Source organism: Micromys minutus (assembly GCF_963924665.1).
Source record: "Micromys minutus genome assembly, chromosome: 24".
NCBI classification, from domain to species: domain Eukaryota; kingdom Metazoa; phylum Chordata; class Mammalia; order Rodentia; family Muridae; genus Micromys; species Micromys minutus.
Window position 1 is genome coordinate 19129614 of NC_137959.1, and position 20718 is coordinate 19150331.

General features: G+C 51.3%; 1 protein-coding gene across 3 annotated transcripts; it reads left to right on the forward strand.

Annotated features, from left to right (window-relative positions):
- Positions 1-1785: 1785 nt before the first annotated feature.
- On the forward strand, positions 1786-20718 carry KATNB1 (katanin regulatory subunit B1). 3 transcript variants are annotated; one of them, XM_080937382.1, is made up of 20 exons: positions 1786-1908; positions 3443-3739; positions 8107-8237; positions 11182-11299; positions 15130-15230; positions 15493-15534; positions 16066-16149; positions 16326-16441; positions 16762-16833; positions 17003-17153; positions 17255-17445; positions 17558-17688; positions 18037-18087; positions 18884-18951; positions 19054-19173; positions 19266-19415; positions 19597-19673; positions 19744-19818; positions 19966-20082; positions 20362-20718. In XM_080937382.1, exons 2-20 carry the CDS (start codon positions 3700-3702, stop codon positions 20492-20494), a joined length of 1968 nt encoding a protein of 655 aa, XP_080793508.1. In that variant the 5' UTR covers positions 1786-1908; positions 3443-3699; the 3' UTR covers positions 20495-20718. The 3 variants fall into 3 exon arrangements, with proteins under 3 accessions (XP_080793508.1, XP_080793507.1, XP_080793509.1); XM_080937381.1 differs by lacking the exon at positions 1786-1908 and adding an exon at positions 2085-2187; XM_080937383.1 differs by lacking the exons at positions 1786-1908; positions 3443-3739 and having other exon boundaries at positions 11184-11299.

The following is a 20718-nucleotide window of genomic DNA, read 5'->3' on the forward strand; positions in this document are numbered from 1 at the left end:
CATGGGGCCATGTCCCTTCTTGTTGAACTACTGGCTGCTGATGAACTCTGGTGGCAGGGCAGTCATTGTCTCTACTCAAAGATGAGCCCAGTAAGCTTCAATGCTTAGTTCCAAACCCATGGTTAAAACCAGGGACTCATGCCACATGTGGTGGCCCATACCTTTAAACCCAGCTCTTGATCTCTGTCAGCCCAAGGGCCAGCCTGATCTACAAAGTCAGATCCTGATTCAGAGAGAAGAGAGACAGGATGATCTTGGAAGAGTCAAGAATGCAGAATCTTACCTGGTTCCTATAAAGATACTGTGCCCCCTCCACATGTGTGGTGTGTGTGCACACAAGGTCCCTTTGCATCACTATGCATTCTGCTCTGACATTCTTTACCTTATTTCCTTGAGTCAGGGTCTCTCATGTTAGGATGACGACCAACAATCCCTAGCAATCCTTGTTTCTGCTCCTCACAGCACTGTTCCTCACAAGCACACATGCAGCCATGCCCAGATTTTTACATGGGTTGTGAGGATTTGAACTCTGGTCTTCATTCTTACACTGCAATCACTCTTAGCCACTGAGCCATGCCATCTCTCTTGCTCCTAGGGAGTTTTTACTTCCAGTGCTGGGGATTGAACCCAGTGCCTCCTGCATACTAGTCAAGGCTCTCTATCCCTGAGCTACATTCCCAGTCTTGTCCCTACCTAGAAGTTATGTATATTGGGGATGATGATAGTTATTTTAATATAGTCTGTATGTCAGAGGCCTACGTTATTTTAGGGATGGTGACCTTGGTTATGTGACCAGGACTCCTTACAGAACTTCATGCTTGGTGTTGTCATGATTGAAGTGTCTTGGGATCTAACATGTTCAAATTGTTAAACAAAGCAGATAAGGCAAAATATATCAAAATGAAAGATTTGACTTTTTTTTTTTTTAAATAAAACGTTGAGGAAACAGCAAACTGCAAAGTTTTGATAATTATTCTCCGAATCCAGGTTTCTTAATAATTACTACTCAGTGCCGACTTCCCAGAAGGCAGGTGGATGTCTTTTGTTCCTGTAGAGATTTTTGCATTATTTAATAAGAACTTCCCGTGACAAGACTTTAAGATCAAAGGTTCAAGTCCTCGGTCCGTTCTTCCAGCTGGTCTTTTCACCACAGTGTCTGTTTCCTCATCTATAAATGGGAAATTCCTCCCTTTCAGAGCTGTGGGGCAGAACTCCAGATGCAGCAGCCCCGACCAGAGGCGAAAGAACGTAGGACAGACCTAGGTTGGAGGTTATTTCTGCAACGGGCTGGGACTGAGTTCCTCAGTGAGCGCCCCGCCCCTCCCCCGCTCCCAGCCTCCGACTCCTGGTGGGTTATGTAGCTTCTTCACGATCTCAACCTGCCTAACGTGTCAAAAACTTCAGCCTTTCTCCGGTTCCCTAGTTTTATAATTTCCGCATGCGAGCAGACACAAGCCTCATTCCACTGTAATCTTAGAGACGCACTCCTGGGCTCCGCATCGACTCCATATGTAATTAAACTGTTTCCCTCGAGATCAGTGAACTCAAGGAGATGTGTGGATCCAAGTAAAAGCCAAGTCCTCTCACCACGCGGGCAACACTCACAGGCTGAGGGCGGAGTCCCGGCGGCCCTGTTCCAATATGGAAGATCTGCCACTTTATAATGCTCTAGAAGTCCCCTTTCCATTGGTTAGCTCAGAGCTGGTTTGCCAATAATACTCACGTTTATTGGTCTAGCCAGAACTGTTGCTGAAGTGATTGGTCCAGCCGCCATCGGGTGTGCTCGCGGATTTTTAAAACATAACCGGGTTCCAGGAAATGAAGAAAAAGGGCGGAAAACCCCAGCCCGACTAGGGTTGGGACTAAGAACGCAGAAGCCCGTATTGGTTCTTCTGTGACCTAAGGGCGGTCCGTAAGCGCTTCTTTCTCGTGATTAGTCTGAATCGGGGAAAGAAGGCGGGTAGTTACGTAAATCGGCAGGAGCGCTTGGTTCCATTGGTCAATCTCAGAGGAAGGCGGAGCGTCTGTGGCGACTGATTGGTGTAAGAAGTGAAGTGGGAGGGACTCTAGGCCGGAGGTTTTGTTGTGAGGGTCGGTTGTCAAGCAGCGACCAATCAGGGCAAAGGATGGAGGCAAGTGGGGGTCGCGCCTGGAGGGAAGCCTTGGCCTCCAGAGCTACAGCTGCAGGTAGAGTGGCCCTTGGGGTCTTGGAGGCAAAGGGAAGATGGCCCTAGTCTTCGCCGAGCCTGGAGGGGACAGTCCCGTCACCGGAAGAAGGTTCTCGGCCAGGGCAGGCTGGATCCAGTGCCCCTCAAGACAGAGGGGCGGAGGGTCAAGCGAAGCTGAGGGGACCGGTGGCAGATTTGGGATGAGCGAGCAGGACGGGTGTGTGGAGGCCGGGGAGGGAAATGCTGGTGGGCCGGAAGCAGAGCAGAGGGTATGCGGAGTTGGAACTCCAGAAACAAGAGAGCGAATGAATGGGGGACTCTGATAGCAGCGAGGAAAGAGAAGTAAAGAGGGTCTGGCGAAGCATGTCCAACTAAGGGAGCTCAAGATGTGCCAAAATGGGAGCATAGGCAACAGGAGAAAGAATCCAGCAAGAGGGCTCCTGGACAAGAGGAGAAGGGCTGTGGCTGTGGAAGACTCCATCCCTGTTGTGGCCTTTTAGAATTGAGTCATCCCGACTCACACCTGGACTGGAGACTCAATTCCTAGCTATGCCCTTGAGAGTTGCAGGGAGTGGGTGTGGTTCCCTAACAGGAGCTGGAGATGAAGGAAGCAAGAGGATTGGCCCCTCAAAAATCCTCTCAAAAATTTCTCCCTCCCTCTTTCTGTACGTGTGTGTGTGTGTGTGTGTGTGTGTGTGTGTGTGTCTGTCTGTCTGTCTGTCTGTCTGTCTGTCTGTCTGCTAGTCTCCCTATTCATCTCTGTGTATCTCTCTCTGCCTTTTGGGTGTCTCTCATGGGCCCCTAAACCTAGCCTCAGATTCTATTGCCCCATCCAATACATGAGATGCAAATCTGAGTGGACTGAAGATACGTGGTCACTTAGGACACTCAGCACCCTGCAGCATTACTGTAGGCCTCTGAGAAGTCAACCCCCTACTCCTCTCTGGCTCTCTATCCCCAGTCCACTGTCTTCCTTCCCCCCTCCCTTCCTCCCTTCCTTTCTTCTCTTTGAGACAGGAACTGATGGAGAATTGCCTACCTCTAGCTGGCCTCCTGAGTGCTGAGGTTAAAGACGTGGGCTACCAGGCCCAGCTATTTAGGGAAGGTGTTTTATCTTTGGGCTCCATGTCACAAGTTTTTCAGACCCAGTGCACACTGCAGCTCCAGGCCCTGGAGGCTTTGGTGGGTCTGTATCAAGTGGCCTTGATGACTTAGGGACTTGCAACTCATCTCGGGCAGTTCCTAACACACCATCACCTCTGCTTGTATTTTAGCCCAGTGTTGAGCCGAGATGGCCCAAGCCTGACATTCCATGATCTGGGATCCTGACCTATATGTACAGGCTGCTGCTTGGTAGCGGATGATCTAAACCACCAGGCAGTCCTTGGCCAGGAGAGAAGGACTCTCTGCCTGGATGTGTGGGAACTCCCTGCCAACTTGATTGTCGGATCTGGGGGGGATCCACCCCCACCCCACAGAGAAAGCACAATCTGTTTTGTGGGTGGAGTCTCAGGTGCCACCCCCCTGAAGCATGGCCACCCCTGTGGTCACCAAGACTGCCTGGAAGTTGCGTGAGTACTTTTCGTTTTTTCACTTATCACACTGTTGTTTTGTGAGCTGCCCATTGCTGAGTACTCTTAGCTTTCAGCTCTGTCTCCTCTCCCTGGCACAAGAGAGATCTTTTAAGGTAGACAAAGATGTAAATCAAATTGAGCAGGTGATTAAGCAACCCTTCTGTACAGCAAAATAAGTGCTCGGTACTGGCCCTGAGATTTAAGTAAGATCTGTCTAGTAAAGCACTTTATAAAGGATTCCTACTTGGGCTGATGGGCAGAGTGTTTTGAGGAAGGCTGAAAGGTGTTCCAGGAATTCCAGATGTGTTTCAAGTTCCTTTTCTCCATCAGATGAAAGTATCTTGGGATGGAGGTGGAGGGAAAGTCGCACAAACATACTGGCAGGGCTATTTCTGAAGCAAAATCAGGCAAAAATAGTTCAGAAATTATTAGTCTAAACTCTTAGGTTTTTTTTGTTTGTTTGTTTTTGTTTTGGTTTTGGTTTTTGTTTTTTTTTTTGAAGCTAGGATGTCCCTAAAGCCTTGGCTGGCTTGGGACATGTTCCTCTGCCTCCTGCGTGCTGAGATTAAAGGTCTGTGCCACCCACCACACCTGACTCTTTCATATTCCTAAAAATTATTGAAGACCCCGAAAGGCTTTCATTTATGAAAATCATACTTATCCATGTATTCTGTTAGAAAACAGTACTGAGACATACGCGCACTCAAACCTGACAGGAACGATGATGTTGTCACACGTGTGTCTTCTCCGAGACTCCTCTTGAGAGCAAATGAGAGCATCCAAGGCCCATACCATCCTAGCATGTAATAGCTCTGTTCTCGGATCCTCTAAAAGGCCCTGGAGGATCCCTAGATCAGGTGTGGGGGACCCACATCACACCTCTGGCTTTCTCTCCAGCTGTAGCTGGTTATTATAGGTTCGGTGTGTTGTGCCTGGGCCGTTTTCAGGAGCAGATAAGGAGACTTTAGGCAAAGCTGTTTTGGGGACTCTGATTCCTCATTGAGAGATTGGGGTCATCTTCAAGTTGTTCCTGGAAGCTGTAGGGTTCTGGGGAGGACCCTGTTAATGGCTACTCTAGGCAGAGTAACTTTGAATTTATTGGCATTATGTGTCCAACTTTTTAATGGCTTTCCCTACCTGTAGGGTTCAAGGTCACTGCATAGTGGGATCTCAGCCTTGGGAGAGCAACAGAGGCAGGAATCAGAACCATAGCCATCTGTTTCCAATCCTGCTCTGAGTCTAAGTGTGTGTGCGTGCATTTGCGTGTGTACATGCACAGATGTGTGTACGCTCGGGCATGTGCATGCTTTGAATCAGTTAATTACTGATGAGGGATAGGGTGTATGAGCAGCAAGTGCAAAGGCCCGAAACTGGAAGCCTTGTATATTAGAGAGACTTATAGGAGACCATGGAGCTTTCACACAGCAGCAAGGAGAAAGGGTTACCACATAAACCTAAGTTCTGCAGAGCACGTGTCCAAAAGACCCTTGTTATTAAAGACCCCAAGCATCAAAGTATTTGAGCAGCAGGCAGTAGTATGATCAGCTATGTTGGGGTTCTGAGAGTTTCTTGAGCACAAAGGCTTTTGGGTATGTAGCCTGAGGCCACACAGATTGGGGCTTCAGGGTGTGATGAGGATCAGAAAGCTCTTTAACCAGTGTGGGGTTCCTGAACCCCTGTCCCTTCTATCTTCCTCCTAGGCTGTAAGTCCTTAGCACCTGTGAGCAGACCGACAGTGACTGTCCGTTTTGGCTGAGATGTGCTAGGCTATACTGCTGTGGATGGGGAGGTGCTGTTGGCTCATGCTGTCGGGAGAGCAGCAGCCATCATCTGGCCTGCAGGAGACATTGATGAATTTCATTTGTTTGTGTAAAAATCCAGTACTGGAGTGTGGGCCATTGCTGCTTGGTGTTCTCTAAGCCAAGGCAGAGAGAAGACTCCTGTAAGGGCTGGCATCCCTTTTGCTGGTGCTCATGCTGTGTCTTCCTGTCCTGACAGTTCCCATCAGCCCCTACTTAAAGGGAAGTCATCCAACCCACACTCCCTGCCTGTGACTCTGCCTGTTCTAGGCCCTGCCCAGGATCCATCTTATACCCCTGGAGCCTGAGGGCAGAAAGCTCTCCTTCCACAGCCTCCCAGTGCCAGGCCTAGGGCAGATAGATGCCTAGAAGTCCCTTCAGTTAGACTTTCATGGCTGTCTCTAGAGGTGGTCTTGAGGCTCGTTGAGATGGGACTCAACCAGACCTTTCTCTCTTTGCCTGGGGAGAGTGAGAACCATGGCAGATGCCTGGGGGCTCTCTGACGAATTCAGGGTGTGGCTGCAGAGACAGAGCTGAGCCTCCAGAGCAGAGTGCTCAGGAGCAGCTGCATTGCTCTCCTGCTGGGTTGGACAGATATTTAAGGGTTTATGGCTCAAGCTTTAGGGCAGCTGTCCCCAAGCGTACAAAGGACAAGATTCTAGTTGAGCTGAGAATTATAGCAAGACCCCTATTCCATTGGGTTCAGGCAGCAGGTCCTCCAATACCTAGATTGGAAGCGTCTGGGTTTACAAGGAACTCTTACCCTGGTTAGGCCAGTTGTGCCCTGCCAGGCCCTAAAGGGAGGTATCATTTCAAAAATTAACTGTCTGGCTTTCCTAGCCCTGTTTTCCAGTCTCCATATGGTCTGCAGTTCCCGAAAGAGCTACCTAGGCTGAGTAGAGTAGGACCTGAGAGGAGGGGAGGACCCTTTACTAACAGCCATGGCATTCCGTCTCTGTGCCACCCAAGTCAGTTCCTAGCTCCTTTAGGGCACCTGCGTATATTGGGGTTTCCTTTACCCGGATATATTGGATTTACTCTTCTGTCTGCTTGTTCCCAGAGGAGGTTGGAGACCAGGTACTGGCTTAGAGGCCTAGTCTGCCTGCTGATTCTCTGTTGAGTTTGTTCTTTCTGGAGCACTGAAGTTCTTACCTGTGTGCCCCACCTTGACCCTCCCACCGTGGTCAGGCCTGGGGATCTGGTGGACTGTCCACTGTCCTTATCTCCTGTCTCCAGGGTCAGCTTCTCCCCACCCAGCTCCTGCTGAGTCTGCTGCCTCCTGCCATTATCTATATGGGAGCTGCTCCCTGCCTGCCTGGCCTAATGGCCACTCTGTCCCCATGGCTGCTCCTCTGTCTGCATCGCAGCCTGTTCCCAATGACCTGGCTCTGGGGTCATCCTGTTCTCCAGGCAAGGACCCTCTCTCAGAGAGGATCCATGACTTGTCCAAGGTCATACAGCTGACAGATTAGCACCAGATTCAGGATTCTGAATCAGGACAGCTGTCTAGACAGAACTTGGATTCTTCTCAAGGTGTGTCCCAGGTGGGCTTTGTCTGTTTGGGTGGCACTCAAGCATTGAAAGGTTCTTAGGTGGTGTATGGGTCTATTTAAAAAAATATTTTCAGTGTTTTTTTTTTTTTTTTGTATCAGAAAAAGTATATGAGTATATCTGGATATTAGTGCTTAAGACAAGGTAGATAAAAAATGAGAAGCCAGTTTTTAAAAGTGAACTTAGCCTTCTCACAGTATCTGTGGTGATTGATTCTAGGACCCCTTCACACAGTTGGCCATGTCATATATGCTTAGTCCTTTACACAGTGATGTGTTATGGGCTGAAGAGACGGCTCAGTGGTTAAGAGCCCTGACTGCTCTTGCAGAGGTCCTGAGTTCAAATCCTAGCAACCACATGGTAGCTCACAACCATCTGTAATAGGATCTGATGCCCTCTTCTGGTGTGTCTGAGGATAGCCACAGTGTACTCATATACAGTGATGTGTTATGTGTGCAGAAACCTGAACCTCCTCTGGGTACCTTGACTCATCTCTGTTACCTGTGATATTTAATATACTGCAATGTTTGAATATTTCTTGCATTGTATTGTTTATGGACTAGCAATGAGGAAAAGTCTATGCATAGTAAGTACAGGTGCTTGTTTCCTGACAGGTCTTGCATGTGGCCCAATCTAGCCTGGATCTCATGATTCTTCTGGGCTGCCTTAGCCTCCCACATGCTGAGTTTGCAGATGTGTACCATGTGCTCAGCATAATGGATGTGCTTGTCCCAAACATTCCCCCATCAGCAGTTGGTTGAATATGTGTGTATGGAGGGTGCACTGTGCAGTCTGCATTGCTGTTGTAAAGGGAAATGAACTCAGGAGGAAGCATCTTAGCAGGGCAGGCTAAGGTGAAGAGACAGTCACCTCAGCCTCTGGCCCACACTTTGCCTTGCTGCTGGTCCTGAAACTGGTGGGGGTTATCTGGGCATCCTGCTCAGAGTTGGTGGCATCCTCCATATGGCCTGTCAAAGTCCCCTGACCACTTTTCTTCCCTCCTTTCCAATGCAGAAGAGATTGTTGCCCATGCCAGCAACGTGTCCTCCTTGGTGCTGGGCAAGGCCTCCGGGCGGCTACTGGCCACTGGTGGGGATGACTGCCGTGTCAACCTGTGGTCCATAAACAAGCCTAACTGTATCATGGTAAGTGATGACGTGCCCCGCCCCAGGGGAGGCACCCTCTGCAGGCATTGCTGATTCTAGCACACCATTCCAACACACCCAGTTGTCTGCCCAGTAAGGCCTGGGAGAGCCCAGGACAGCTCTCAGGAATCGGGATGACACAGGTGAGGGACAGAACACCAGAGTAGTCATGGGAAGGTTTAAATAAACCCCACTTTCAAAGTGCCAGCTTGTGTGTGTGGGGGGGGGTGTTTTTGTCTAAATGATGAGAGAGGACTCTGTTGGAGGCCATTGTTCTAAGCAGTTTTATTGGTCACACACCATATACAAGGCTGCTTTCCAAGGCAGGCCAGCACAAACAGGAGGGAAAACCAGTAACCAGTTGGCCAAAGATGAGCAGGTTCTAGTCTGCACTTTTCTAGAGAATGGAATAGAAGCACATGCACGTTTACACACACACACAAACACAAACACAAACACACACACACACACACACACACACACACACAAACACAAACTCACACACACACGTATCTCAGAACATTAGCTTACTCTTGTGTGACCTGGTTCTTTAGAAGGACAGTGTCATGAGGATGTTCCTATGTCAACACATACTGATTTATAGTGTGCTTTTACATGGCTTCTTTGGTATCCACTGAAGGGATGAGCTGTAATTAGCTTAGCCACACCCTGTTATCAGCAGGGCTGCTGGCTCCAGCTTTTAGTCTCTGCTAAACCACACTGTGTCAAACATTCTCACTTGTTCAAACCTTTTGTTTAAAGATTTATTTATTTATTTTTTATTTTTTGTGAGTACACTGTAGCTCTCTTCAGACACACCAGAAGAGGGCATCAGATCCCATTACAGATGGTTGTGAGCCACAATGAGGTTGCTGGGAATTCAACTCACGACCTTTAGAAGAACAGTCAGGGCTCTTAACTGCTGAACCATCTCTCCAGCCCCTGTCCAAACCTTTGAGCAAACCCAGAGTATGCAGTTCTGAGAATCTGTCCTGGCAGGCTCTGGGAGTCACTTCACATTTTTACCCTCTGCTGGGAACATGTCCTTGAGACACACCTTAAGCAATTGTCATTCTTTTGTCTTTTGACCAAGTAAACAAACAAAACAGGAAGTCGAAGGCTGTTAGTGACAGCTTGGTTATTCAGGGATTTCTGTGAGACTGAGTGAAACTGGGACCCACTTAGATCACAGTCAGTGTGTCCAGGTTCAGTAAGAATCACTTTGTTGTTTGTTTTGGTTTCACTGTTATTTTTTATTTTTGTGTTTATTTTGTGTGTGTGTGTGTGTGTCTTTCTTTTGCCTGCTTGTATGTATATGCACCATGTGTGCACAGTGCCTGTAGAAGCTAGAAGAGGGCACTGGATCTGGAACTGGCATTACAGATGATTGGTAGCTGTCATGTTGGTGGTGGGTATTGACTCCAGGGCCTCTGGATGATCAGCCAGTGCCCTTAACCACTGAGCCATTTCTTGAGCCCGCTTCTTGTTTTGTTTGTAGGACTCTAATGTTTCCATTCCCCATAAAATGACAAAGTAGTAACATAAATTGAAAATAATCAGCACAGGCTAGAGAGGTAGCTCAATGTAGAGTGCTTGCCTAAATATATTTAAAACAAATAAAATAAAAATTCACTAAGAGATAAGAAGGTCAACGCTGAAGTATTTCTCCCTTCAGTGACGTGTGTGTCCTCTCTGGAGATAACTAGGCCTCCTTCTGTATTCTGGAATTATTTAGTCCATGGACAAGAAAATACATCCGGTTTCCCTCCAGGGTCTCAATCCTGTGGAGCTCAGTCCTACCTCGTGTTTAAAGAGTTATTGTGGAGGACATTTACATGGATTCCAATCTCTTGCCATCAATAAACTTGGATTTGTGCTTGCAGAGAATAAGGTCCCTGAAGAATTGTGGGGGTGGTGTTCTTTTGGGACAGGGTCCTACTGTGTAGCCCAGGCTGGCCTTGAGCCTGGAGATTCTTCTACCTCAGAGACCAGGGATGATCCTTACTGCCGAGATCTCAGACGTGTGTCACCACACACAGCCTTGGATTGTGGGTTTGGGGAGAATGTGCATTCTTTATGGGCCCATGTAGACCCCACCACTGTAAACAAGATGCTGCAACTACAGGCTCAGGCCCTGTGCTGAGGAATGCCCACGTTTCCCACATGTCCCCATCCAAAAATGTAGCCTTAGTAAGCACTGGTGAAATTGCCACAGTGCTTTGAGGGACTGACACTGAGCAGAGAGTGACAGGTACCTTGGACTTGGGTTCCAGTCTTCCCTTACAAAAGCTCCCACCTTACCTGGCCCAGCTCTCCATGCTCCATGTGCCTTAGATGTGCAAGAACTGACCTGTACCTTCCCAGGTCCCTGGGAGCATGGGTCAGGCACCCCCAGGGGATCAGGCACCCAGTAGGCAGGCAGTGGAGGTGAATTTCTAGCTTGCTATGGCCTCTACAGTCCGAGTAGACAGAGATGGGGAAAGCCTGGATGGGCTCATTCAGACTCGGATAAAAGTTCAACATCTCCTGTTGATTCCCTGTTCCTGTCTAGTGGCCCAGAGTCATTTCTGTAGGCCACGCCCATGCCAGGAGTGCTATAGGAGGGATAAGGTTGAAGGATGCCTGGGGTTTGAATTGAGTTTGGATTTTTTTTTTTTTTTTTTTTTTTTTTTTTTTTCAGAGTCTCTGTATGTAGTCCAGACTGGCCTGGGACTCATCCTTCTGCCCGTCTCCCAAATGTTAGGGTCACAGGTGTTTAGAGGGCTGCTTCATCCATTGTCCTGATGAGCCACCATGCTCAGCAGAATTAGGCTATAGGCGGGGCCCCAGAGAACAGCTCACCACATATTATTTCTACAGAAGCCGTTCTCAGGGACCCTAAATCCGGGGCAGTGGCTAGGGGGTTACCCCTGCAGTTACTGGAGCTGCCACCCTCTCTCTGCAGAGCCTGACGGGTCACACATCCCCTGTGGAGAGTGTCCGCCTCAACACCCCTGAGGAGCTCATTGTTGCTGGTTCCCAGTCAGGCTCCATCCGCGTCTGGGACCTGGAAGCTGCTAAAAGTAGGTCTCCCTCCTTACTGTTCCTGTGTGCGCGTCCAACCAGGCTTGGGCTTTGGGCTGCCACCTCCAGGAGGTCTGGGTGCTTTGTTCCCCGAGCACTGAGCAGAGTGGGCGGCATGCTGTCTGTACCGTGCTGTCAACCCAGCAGCAGTAGGCACTGCCATCCCCCAGTCGCCGACATGAGGAGGTGCCCAAGTGATGAGCAGTAAGCTGTGTGTGTACATGTACATATGTGTGCTCAGAACCCAGAAAGAGAAGAAGATTGCCGTGTGGGAAGAGCCAGTAAAATACTGGGGGGCCTCCCACCCAGGGTGGGTGTTGGGTGGCTGGTCTGTTTGCTTCTCTTCCCTTTGTCTTTTCTCACCTTGACAGGAATAACACGTTTTATTATGAACCTTGATGGCACAGGGTTCATGAGCCTTCGCCCCAGCCCTCCCCCGTTCTAAGAGCCTTTTTCTCCCTCCCGGTCTGCCATGCCCACAGCACCGTTGTTGCTCTCCTAAACCCCCTGCATCACACTTGCTTTTCCCTTTAGAACAAAACAAAACCAGTTTGGGCCCTCACAGTGGTGCCTGCCTAGAGTCCCAGCATTCAGGAAGCTGAGGCAAGAGAATTGCTGTGGAGCTGAAGGCCAGCCTAGCCTATGGTATACGACCCCCACCTCAAACAAACAAACAGGAAATTCTCAAGTGCTGTACCCTCCTGCAGTGAGAGGCAGGGCTTGGCTCTCAGCAAGGCCAGAGCCCATTGCCCACATTTCTCTTCCTGTCTTTGCAGACCATTTACATGGTCAGTATTTGTGCTGTAAGGACCCCAAGTGTTTGTTTTGTAAGTTGGTTTCCCGGGGGTGAACAGTTGTTCCTTTTTCCATGTACATTTTCAGAATCCCTGTCTGTCGTTAGTCATCATCACAGGTGCTCTGCGCTGGCTTCCAGTCCCTCCTCTAGTCCAGCTCTGGGAGCCCTGAGGTTGCAGGCTAGCCGTCACCCATGGCCCCCTCATCTCTGCCTTGGGTGTCCTGTGGTTTACAGCTCTTCCCTAGTTTCCTCTTCTCCAGATGGAGGGAGCTAGGTGTTCTCAGGAGGCAGTGGCAGGAAGACTGCAAGTTCAAGTCTGTCCTGTGTTGGTGTCAGGGCAAGTTCATAGCTTAATGGTAGAGCCCTTGTTTGGCATGTGGGAGGCCCTGCTTTGGTCTCTGGCACTGAGGGTGGATAGCAGGCACAGCATCAGAGACCCTCCTTGACTGAAAGCAACCAAATGTAGAATTCTACTGGAAATAATTTGCTATTGGGATTTTGAAGGTGCCACTGGACTGCTTTTAGGTTCCAGAGTTGCTGGTGGAATCCAGTGCTGTTTTTCTGTGGCCCTTAACAGGGGATCTGTGTCTGCCTTCCCTTTTCTTCCCTTGGTTTGTAAGATGCTCTCTAGACCTCACCACTGTAGGCTCTTCTGTGGATGCGTTCTCACATCGAGCTTGGACCTCACAGGTTCCTTTTGGTCTAGAAACTCACAGCCTGGGTGCTACCAGCCCCAGCAGCCCAGCAGATTTGTCAGAAGAATCTTGGAACTTGATGTGGAATCCCTCCCTGCCCCCACCCCATCCCCATGCACCGCAGTACTGACAGGAAATCCAGTATCACCTCCAAACACAGTTCAGGCCGCCCTTGGGCCATCTGAATGAATGGAGCTGGTGTGCTTGCTTCTGGGACCTCTTGCTGCGTCTCAGAGGCTCCAGCCTTCTTCGTCCAGTAAGAGATCCCTGAGTCTGGCTAAGTCTAGAAGATCCTTCTGGCACAGGCTTTCCTGGGGAACAGTAGCACTGGCACGTGTGCCCGGCTTAACTTCCTTCAGGAATGGGGGTTTGTGTTGTGGACCCCGGGAAAGATGGCATCCCTTTCTACATGATGTGACTACATGATGACGTAGTGAGCCCAGAGCCCCAGGATGCCCTAATGACAAACAACTGTGTCTTAGCAGACGCTCCCTGTCCAGGCCACATCAGGCCTCAGAGCACGTGCTTGTCACTGGACATGAGAGGCAGGGAGGGGACCACACCACAATGGCAGGCTCTGTCTCAGAAGGCAGGTGGTCCCCAGTGAATATCACTGCTCTTCATGCTTTGCCCAAGGGAAAAGCTACAGAGCCACAGCCCACCACAGACTTCCTTGGCCACCGTGCCCCCGGGAGATGAGAGCGATGTCTTCACATAGCAAGGTGGAAACGGACGTGAAGCCTGGTTAGCAGACCCCCATTTTGATAGATGGGCAGACTGAGACCATCAAGGCACAAGGCTTAGGGAAAACCCTGGGGCTATGGGCGGTGGAACTCCTATCCCTCCACCCCCACCCCATTCCACATGCTCTGCTGTCTACTGCCTCAGTTGACAGTTCTCAAGCTTGTCCTCAGAAGGGAGAGCTAAGCTCTCAGAGCCACTGCCACCCAGTGGCCGGAAGAGATGAGAATCTAGAGAAGCTTCCGGTACACAGGGGTTTCTGAGAGAGCCACAGTTAACTGTGGAGGATGTAGGCAGAGGCTGAACAACCTTGGAGGTCCCCACATGTGCAGACAGGTCTACTCTGTAGTCCCCAGAGCCTGTGACCATGGCTAGGCATCCCCTGGGAAAGACAAGTAAGGGCAGAAGTCATGGCAGAAGAATGTGGTCCTGCCAGCTTTCCATGGTGCAGCTGGAAGGTAAGGGCACAGGCTTGCTGGATCACACAGGACGGCACCCACACCTCAGGAAGCTGCCTGATGTCAAGTGGGCTCCACTACAGCCTCTAGTGTCGTGAGTTTCCTTGCTGTGGCAGCAAGGCACTAGGTGGCTAGGGCAGCATGTCAGCCAAGCTTCCTGAACTTGTAGCAATACAAGACAGCTAAGGATCAGGAAAGGCCAAATGTTTAGTGTGGGGTGTAGTGGAGTCGGACATCCACACCATGGGTGAGTCACCTTGGCAGAATCCTCAGACAGTGCCCATCAGAAACCAAGTGTGGAACTAGGACAGTGGGCCTAGGCCCTGGCTAGTTTTGTCAAGCTGCCAAGCTCATCCTGGCATAGATGGGTGGATTCGACAGTAGTTACTCGGTTCATGTGTGCTTGGATCTTTGCATACCTGTCCCTAATGTGAGAGCTCACTCCCTGTTAACCTTGGCCTACCACCCATGGGCTAGTAGGCTTTATCTGGGCAGTGGAAATATAAAACTTTCAAAAAACAAGACAAGAGTTAGACTTGAACACTGCCTGGAATACTTTGAGACACAAGTTTGCCACGTGCCCGCCAGACGTTAATGGATTAGATGTGGCACCAGAACAGCAGTAGATAACTAGTCTGTGACTGTCCTCCATTCTCACTTGCTTTAGGGCCATCTTCAAGGTCACTTGCATAGGTACATCCCACTGGGCTTTGTGAGTCCCCACCATATCCTCTTCTTGCAATGACTGCCATCCAGCTGATGTCCCCTGTGTTCCTGCATTCTTTAGCCAAGCAGCTTCCCTGATTGCAGCCTCTCTCTGCTCTCTCCTTGGTACTGTCCTGGGGATTATTCACTCTGCATGGTAGTCCCATGGCCATGTGGCCTGGACCAAGCATTGTGACTACTGCTGCCCAGGGGCCGTGGTACACACAGGCTACAGGGAATGCTGTGTTTTTTTCTGGGGACGTGAGTAGTGACAAAGATAGCTGTAGAACTGCCAGGGTGGCAGGGCTCTGGTTGATCTCCCAGCTTCACATTGGCATCCCGGTTTCTGTGGCAAAGGGTGCACATAGCTGGGCTTGGCTGCCTTCTGCTGGCCAGTCAACACTTAACACTTCTGCTTCATCTTGATTCATTAGTTCTTCGAACACTCATGGGCCACAAAGCCAATATCTGCAGCCTGGATTTCCACCCATATGGCGAATTTGTGGCCTCAGGTTCCCAGGACACAAACATCAAGGTGAGGTACCACTCTGCCACTCACCTCCCAGTATCATCAAGTGTAAGGGAGTCCTCCCCTCATGGCAACATCCTCCACCATCCCTGGGACAGAGGACCTGGGATTCCCAGCTTGGTCAAACCTCCAACCTTTCTCTTTGGGTCTCATGACCTAGAGGTACCCAAAGTCCTCTCTCAGAGCTGTACTGTACCCTCTAGCCTAGCCTTCATGGACATAACAACTTCTTGTGGTTCACCTCCACCTTTGCTTTTCTCCCCTATAGCTCTGGGACATCAGGAGGAAAGGCTGTGTCTTCCGATACAGGGTAAGCATGACCTGTGTTAGTTACCTATGACCCCACACAGAGTTTGGGTCCACACTGCAGTGGGGCTGGGGGACTGCAGTTCATTGCAGTTGACTCAGAACAGACCTGGAGTAGGATGTAGACCAAGGAGCAGTGCCTGGGGTGGTCCATCAGGACCCCCAGCTTTCCACCAATCCCTAGAGCCACATATTTTAAACTCATCCATGCTTTGCTTTGGCAGTTGGATACTGGTGTCCCTGGGTGCTGGGCGCCCTGTTCTTACGTATGTGCAGTACTGTGGCTCACAGACTCTTTCTTAAGGGCTTTAGAAAAGTTCATAAAACACCTTTACCCTTAACAAGCTGCAAACTTGTGATTTCCTGGAGGCCTGGGAGAACACATAAAAGTACATAAAAATGAGTGTTCCTTCAGCAGTGGCCCTCTCTGTGGCTGGTCCCTAGGAAGGCCTTGTAGGGGGCAGGCAGTAGGGATGGGGAAGTGCTATGAGATCCAGCCCCCTCCAAAGAGCTTGGCTCTTTTCATTCTCTTCAGGGCCACAGCCAGGCTGTGCGGTGTCTCCGGTTCAGCCCAGATGGGAAGTGGCTGGCATCAGCAGCAGATGACCACACAGTGAAGGTAACTCCTGATGTGGGCATGCAGGCTGTGCCCAGAGGTATCCTGATTAGATAGACTGTGTCCCTGCTGACTGGGTTTATATGCCCCCAAACTTGTTGAGAGTGGAGAGGGCGCTCAGACCCCTCTCAGGGCAGCTAGGGCCCTGCCCGGCTCTTACTCTTTCCACCCTGATTTAGCTTTGGGATCTGACGGCTGGCAAGATGATGTCCGAGTTTCCTGGTCATACAGGGCCTGTCAACGTGGTGGAGTTTCACCCCAATGAATATCTCCTAGCTTCTGGCAGCTCTGACAGGTGAGGAGGTATCCTTTTGTATGACTAAATTTAAGCCAGGACTGGTTCCTGGTCTCATCCCTCCCTGGCTAGTGTCCTGCTCTTGTACTGCCCCTTTGGAATCCACGCTCCTTAGTGGGGCACAGTGCAGGGGAGACTCCTGGCAATTGAGGCTAGCCCTGGGGCAGGGCTGTCGGGCACAGCCTAGGTCATCTTCACCCTCCCCTCTGCATGCACAGGGCCATTCCTGCCCCAGACATCACTCCTAGTGCCCCTGCAGGGAGGGCCCTGGAGAGGCCCTGGATAACATGAGGGACAGCTTCCTGTGACCATCTTTGCAGGACAATCCGCTTCTGGGACCTGGAGAAGTTCCAGGTGGTGAGCTGCATTGAAGGGGAGCCAGGGCCTGTCAGGTAGGCAGAGCACTTGGGCCCTCTGTCCCTTAGTCCAGTAGTGGGATGTTGGCATAGGCATTCTTTCCTGCCCCTGCTCCTACTTCTCTGTCCTGGGCTCACCTGCTTTCTTGGTGTGGGGTACTAGCTAGGTGCCCTAGGAGTGACAGCCAATTCTCACCTGGCCTAGGAGTGTCCTCTTCAACCCCGATGGCTGCTGCTTGTACAGCGGCTGCCAGGACTCGCTACGTGTCTACGGCTGGGAACCTGAACGCTGCTTTGATGTGGTCCTTGTCAACTGGGGCAAGGTGGCTGACCTGGCCATCTGTAATGACCAGCTGGTGAGAGTCAAGTCTCCCACCGCCCACCCTCCCCTTCATGCTCCCACCTGAGGAGCCTCCCTTCTGGTCCCACTCCACACCAACTCTGCCATGTCCTGCAGATAGGTGTGGCTTTCTCCCAGAGTAATGTCTCCTCTTACGTGGTGGACTTGACGAGAGTCACCAGGACAGGAACTGTGACCCAGGACCCTGTGCAGGCTAGCCAGCCTCTGACACAACAGACCCCTAACCCTGGTGTCTCCCTCCGTCGCATCTACGAGCGGCCCAGCACAACCTGCAGCAAGCCTCAGAGGTGGGTGCTGATGGCCCCGGCAGGACGTATGTCCCAAGAAGACTCCTGAGCACTCCAGCCTTGGCCTCACTGAGGATCCTGGCCTCTTTTTGTTTGGCTCTGCGTCTGTTAGGGTAAAGCACAACTCAGAGAGTGAGCGGCGCAGCCCCAGCAGCGAAGATGACAGGGATGAGCGTGAGTCCCGGGCTGAGATCCAGAATGCGGAGGACTACAATGAGATCTTCCAGCCCAAGAACAGCATCAGTGAGGCCATACCCTCTCCCACCTCACAGCCTGGCCCCTTGCTGTGGCCGCATTCCCCTAAACCTTCTGCTCTTCACATTCTTGCACCAGGCTGATTTCTAAAAAAACAGAAACCCAACTGGACACTTTAGCAGAGGTCCAGCACCACTCACTGGTGGTTCCTGCCCATCCTCTGCCCTGCTCTAAGCAAAGAGTCTGGGTGCATATGGGTTCACAGGGCCAGGAGCATGTGCTTGGGGACCACTTTCTACCCGTGCGTCTGTCTTAAAAAAGACCTTGGCCCACATACAGGGCCTATTCCCAGGGAACTTATGGGAACCCAAATATCAGCCCCCTTTGCCTTGGCAGGTCGGACACCGCCCCGGAGAAGTGAGCCCTTCCCAGCGCCTCCAGAAGATGGTGAGTTGGGCAGCGCTGGCCTCTTAAGGACCAGATCTTGCCTCTTCTGGCTACCCAATTGGGTCTTGTCCCTAAACTACCTAAAACTGCCTACCATGTGCCTGACCCCAGGGACGGCCCTGAAAGCAGTGTAAGCAAGGCAGGAAGGTGCTTCTTTTTAGCCCATGCCTGAATGCTGAGAGAAACATATGCCCCTGAGGTGTATGCTACTGAGGACTAGTTTACTGCAGATATGGGGCGATCAAGGCTCTGAGAGGCTTAAGGGCTGGTGAGCAGAGGGAGAGAAGAGCTTTGGTGGGGAGGAGTCAGGATCATCAGGAACCACCTGGAGCAAGAACCAAGGTGTCAAGTTGGAAGCCAGACATGGTGAGTCCTGGACAGAAGTCTGAGACTGAAGAAAGGGACAATCCAAGGGGGATTGGCAAAGAGTCTATCCTCCAAAGCATCTCTCTCTCTGGCTTCCCTTGGGCACCCAGTGTCTCTTCTTTATCTCATGAGACTGAGAATCTGTTTCCTGCTCACTACCCACTCATCTGCCCGTTTCACATACCACATTCCTGATGGCAAGATTGTCTGGAAGCTACTGGGTCCCATCCATACGCATCCAAGGACAGCTCCTGCCTTAGCTTTCCAGGACCCTCCCTGCTGATAGGCTCCCAGCTCCTCGTTCCCTCTGTCCATCTGCTGGCACCTGCTTCTTCCCAATCACAGACGTCATGAAATCCCATCCTGTTCTCTGACCTCTTTCCACCAGGTCCCTCTAGGCTGGCACTGAGCCTCTCTTCTTTACTCCTAGACACAGCCACAGCAAAGGAAGCCTCAAAACCCAGCCCAGCCATGGATGTGCAGTTGCCAGTGCCAAATGTATGTCTGAGCAGAGAGGGCATCCTATGGGTCTAAGCCAGGGTTGGGACCTTCCTGTCAGGGATGCTCATCTGGTACTAGCTCAGCCTCTGCTCCTTGCAGCTCGAGGTCCCAGCACGGCCATCAGTCATGACTTCTACTCCTGTACCCAAGGGTGAGCCTGTCATCATCCCTGCCACGCGAAATGAGCCCATTGGCCTAAAGGCCTCAGACTTCTTGCCAGTGAGTGGGACCTGCCCAAGAGTGGGATTGAGGGCTGAAAGATTGAGTGTGCTATCTGCTCCTATGCCAGCATCTGGGTACCATCCTCATAGGCGGTGAAGGTCCCCCAGCAGGCAGAGCTGGTGGATGAGGATGCCATGTCACAGATACGCAAAGGCCACGATACCATGTGTGTGGTGCTTACCAGCCGCCACAAGAACCTGGACACTGTACGAGCTGTGTGGACCACAGGAGATATCAAGGTGAGGGTGACCCCTTAGCACCTATTGCTTGGGCTTCAGGCTGAACAGAACAGCCAGCTTCCATCAGCTGAGCACTGACATCAGGCTGTGCCTTGCCCTCTTGTTGGCACAATCTGTTTACATGCCTTCAACCCTGCCCACTCCCATCCCATGCTACCCACTTAATGGAGTTTGTCTGCAGACATCGGTGGACTCTGCGGTGGCCATCAATGACCTGTCTGTGGTAGTGGACCTCCTGAACATTGTCAACCAGAAAGCGTAAGTGGCCTTGAGGAGGAGCAGGGTGGTCAGGGCCGGCTGATGACGTCATTCTCGGCTGTCTCTCTAGCTCCCTGTGGAAGCTGGACCTGTGCACCACAGTACTGCCCCAGATTGAGAAACTCCTGCAGAGCAAGTATGAGAGGTAGGGAGCCCCTCCATACCCTGGAGCCATCAGAGTGGAAATAGGCATGTGTGCATATGCCCAGTCTGTGGAGGGTCCCTCTCTCTCCTGTCCTTTCTCTGGCTCTGTGGCCATCTGTGTATAACTCCATCCATCTTGCTCTTGAAGCTATGTCCAGACCGGGTGCACCTCCCTCAAGCTGATTCTGCAGCGGTTCCTACCCCTCATCACTGACATTTTGGCAGCCCCGCCTTCTGTGGGTGTGGACATCAGCCGAGAGGAGAGGTAAGGGGTATGATGTAGTTCTTAGCCTCATTTGTGGGTGGCTGTGCCCAAAGCTTACAGAGAACAGTGTCTGAGAGTGGCTCAGGATGCGGTGAGTATGGCAGAGCATGCATGGGCCTTTTGTGTCCCTTCACACTGCCATGGCTTGGGGGATGGGGATATTTTTGTGCTCTTAGGAGGAGGGACTGAAGTGGTTAAGAGAACAAAGCCCTAGTCCTGGCAGGCATCTTGGCCAGGCGGGGTGGCCTCCATCCTGAGGTGCTGCCTCTTGGCCTACAGGCTGCACAAGTGTCGACTCTGCTTCAAGCAACTCAAGAGCATCAGTGGCCTCGTCAAGAGCAAGTCTGGTCTGAGTGGCCGCCACGGTAGTGCCTTCCGTGAGCTGCACCTACTCATGGCCAGTTTGGACTGAGGAGCTCGTGGTGGGAGCACCAGCAGCCCTCACTGGTTTGGCCTCACTCTGGTTTGCTGTATGCCCATGAGCCTCAGCCTGGCCTCCACTCTTGCCCTGCTGGCCATCCTGGAGGCATGGTTGGCAGCCTACTGACCACCTTCTCAGTTGTGGACTCGAGTTCCTCTCCGGCAGCAGCTGCATCTTGCACAGCCCTTGCTTCTCAGGGCAACTCCAGCCTCGGA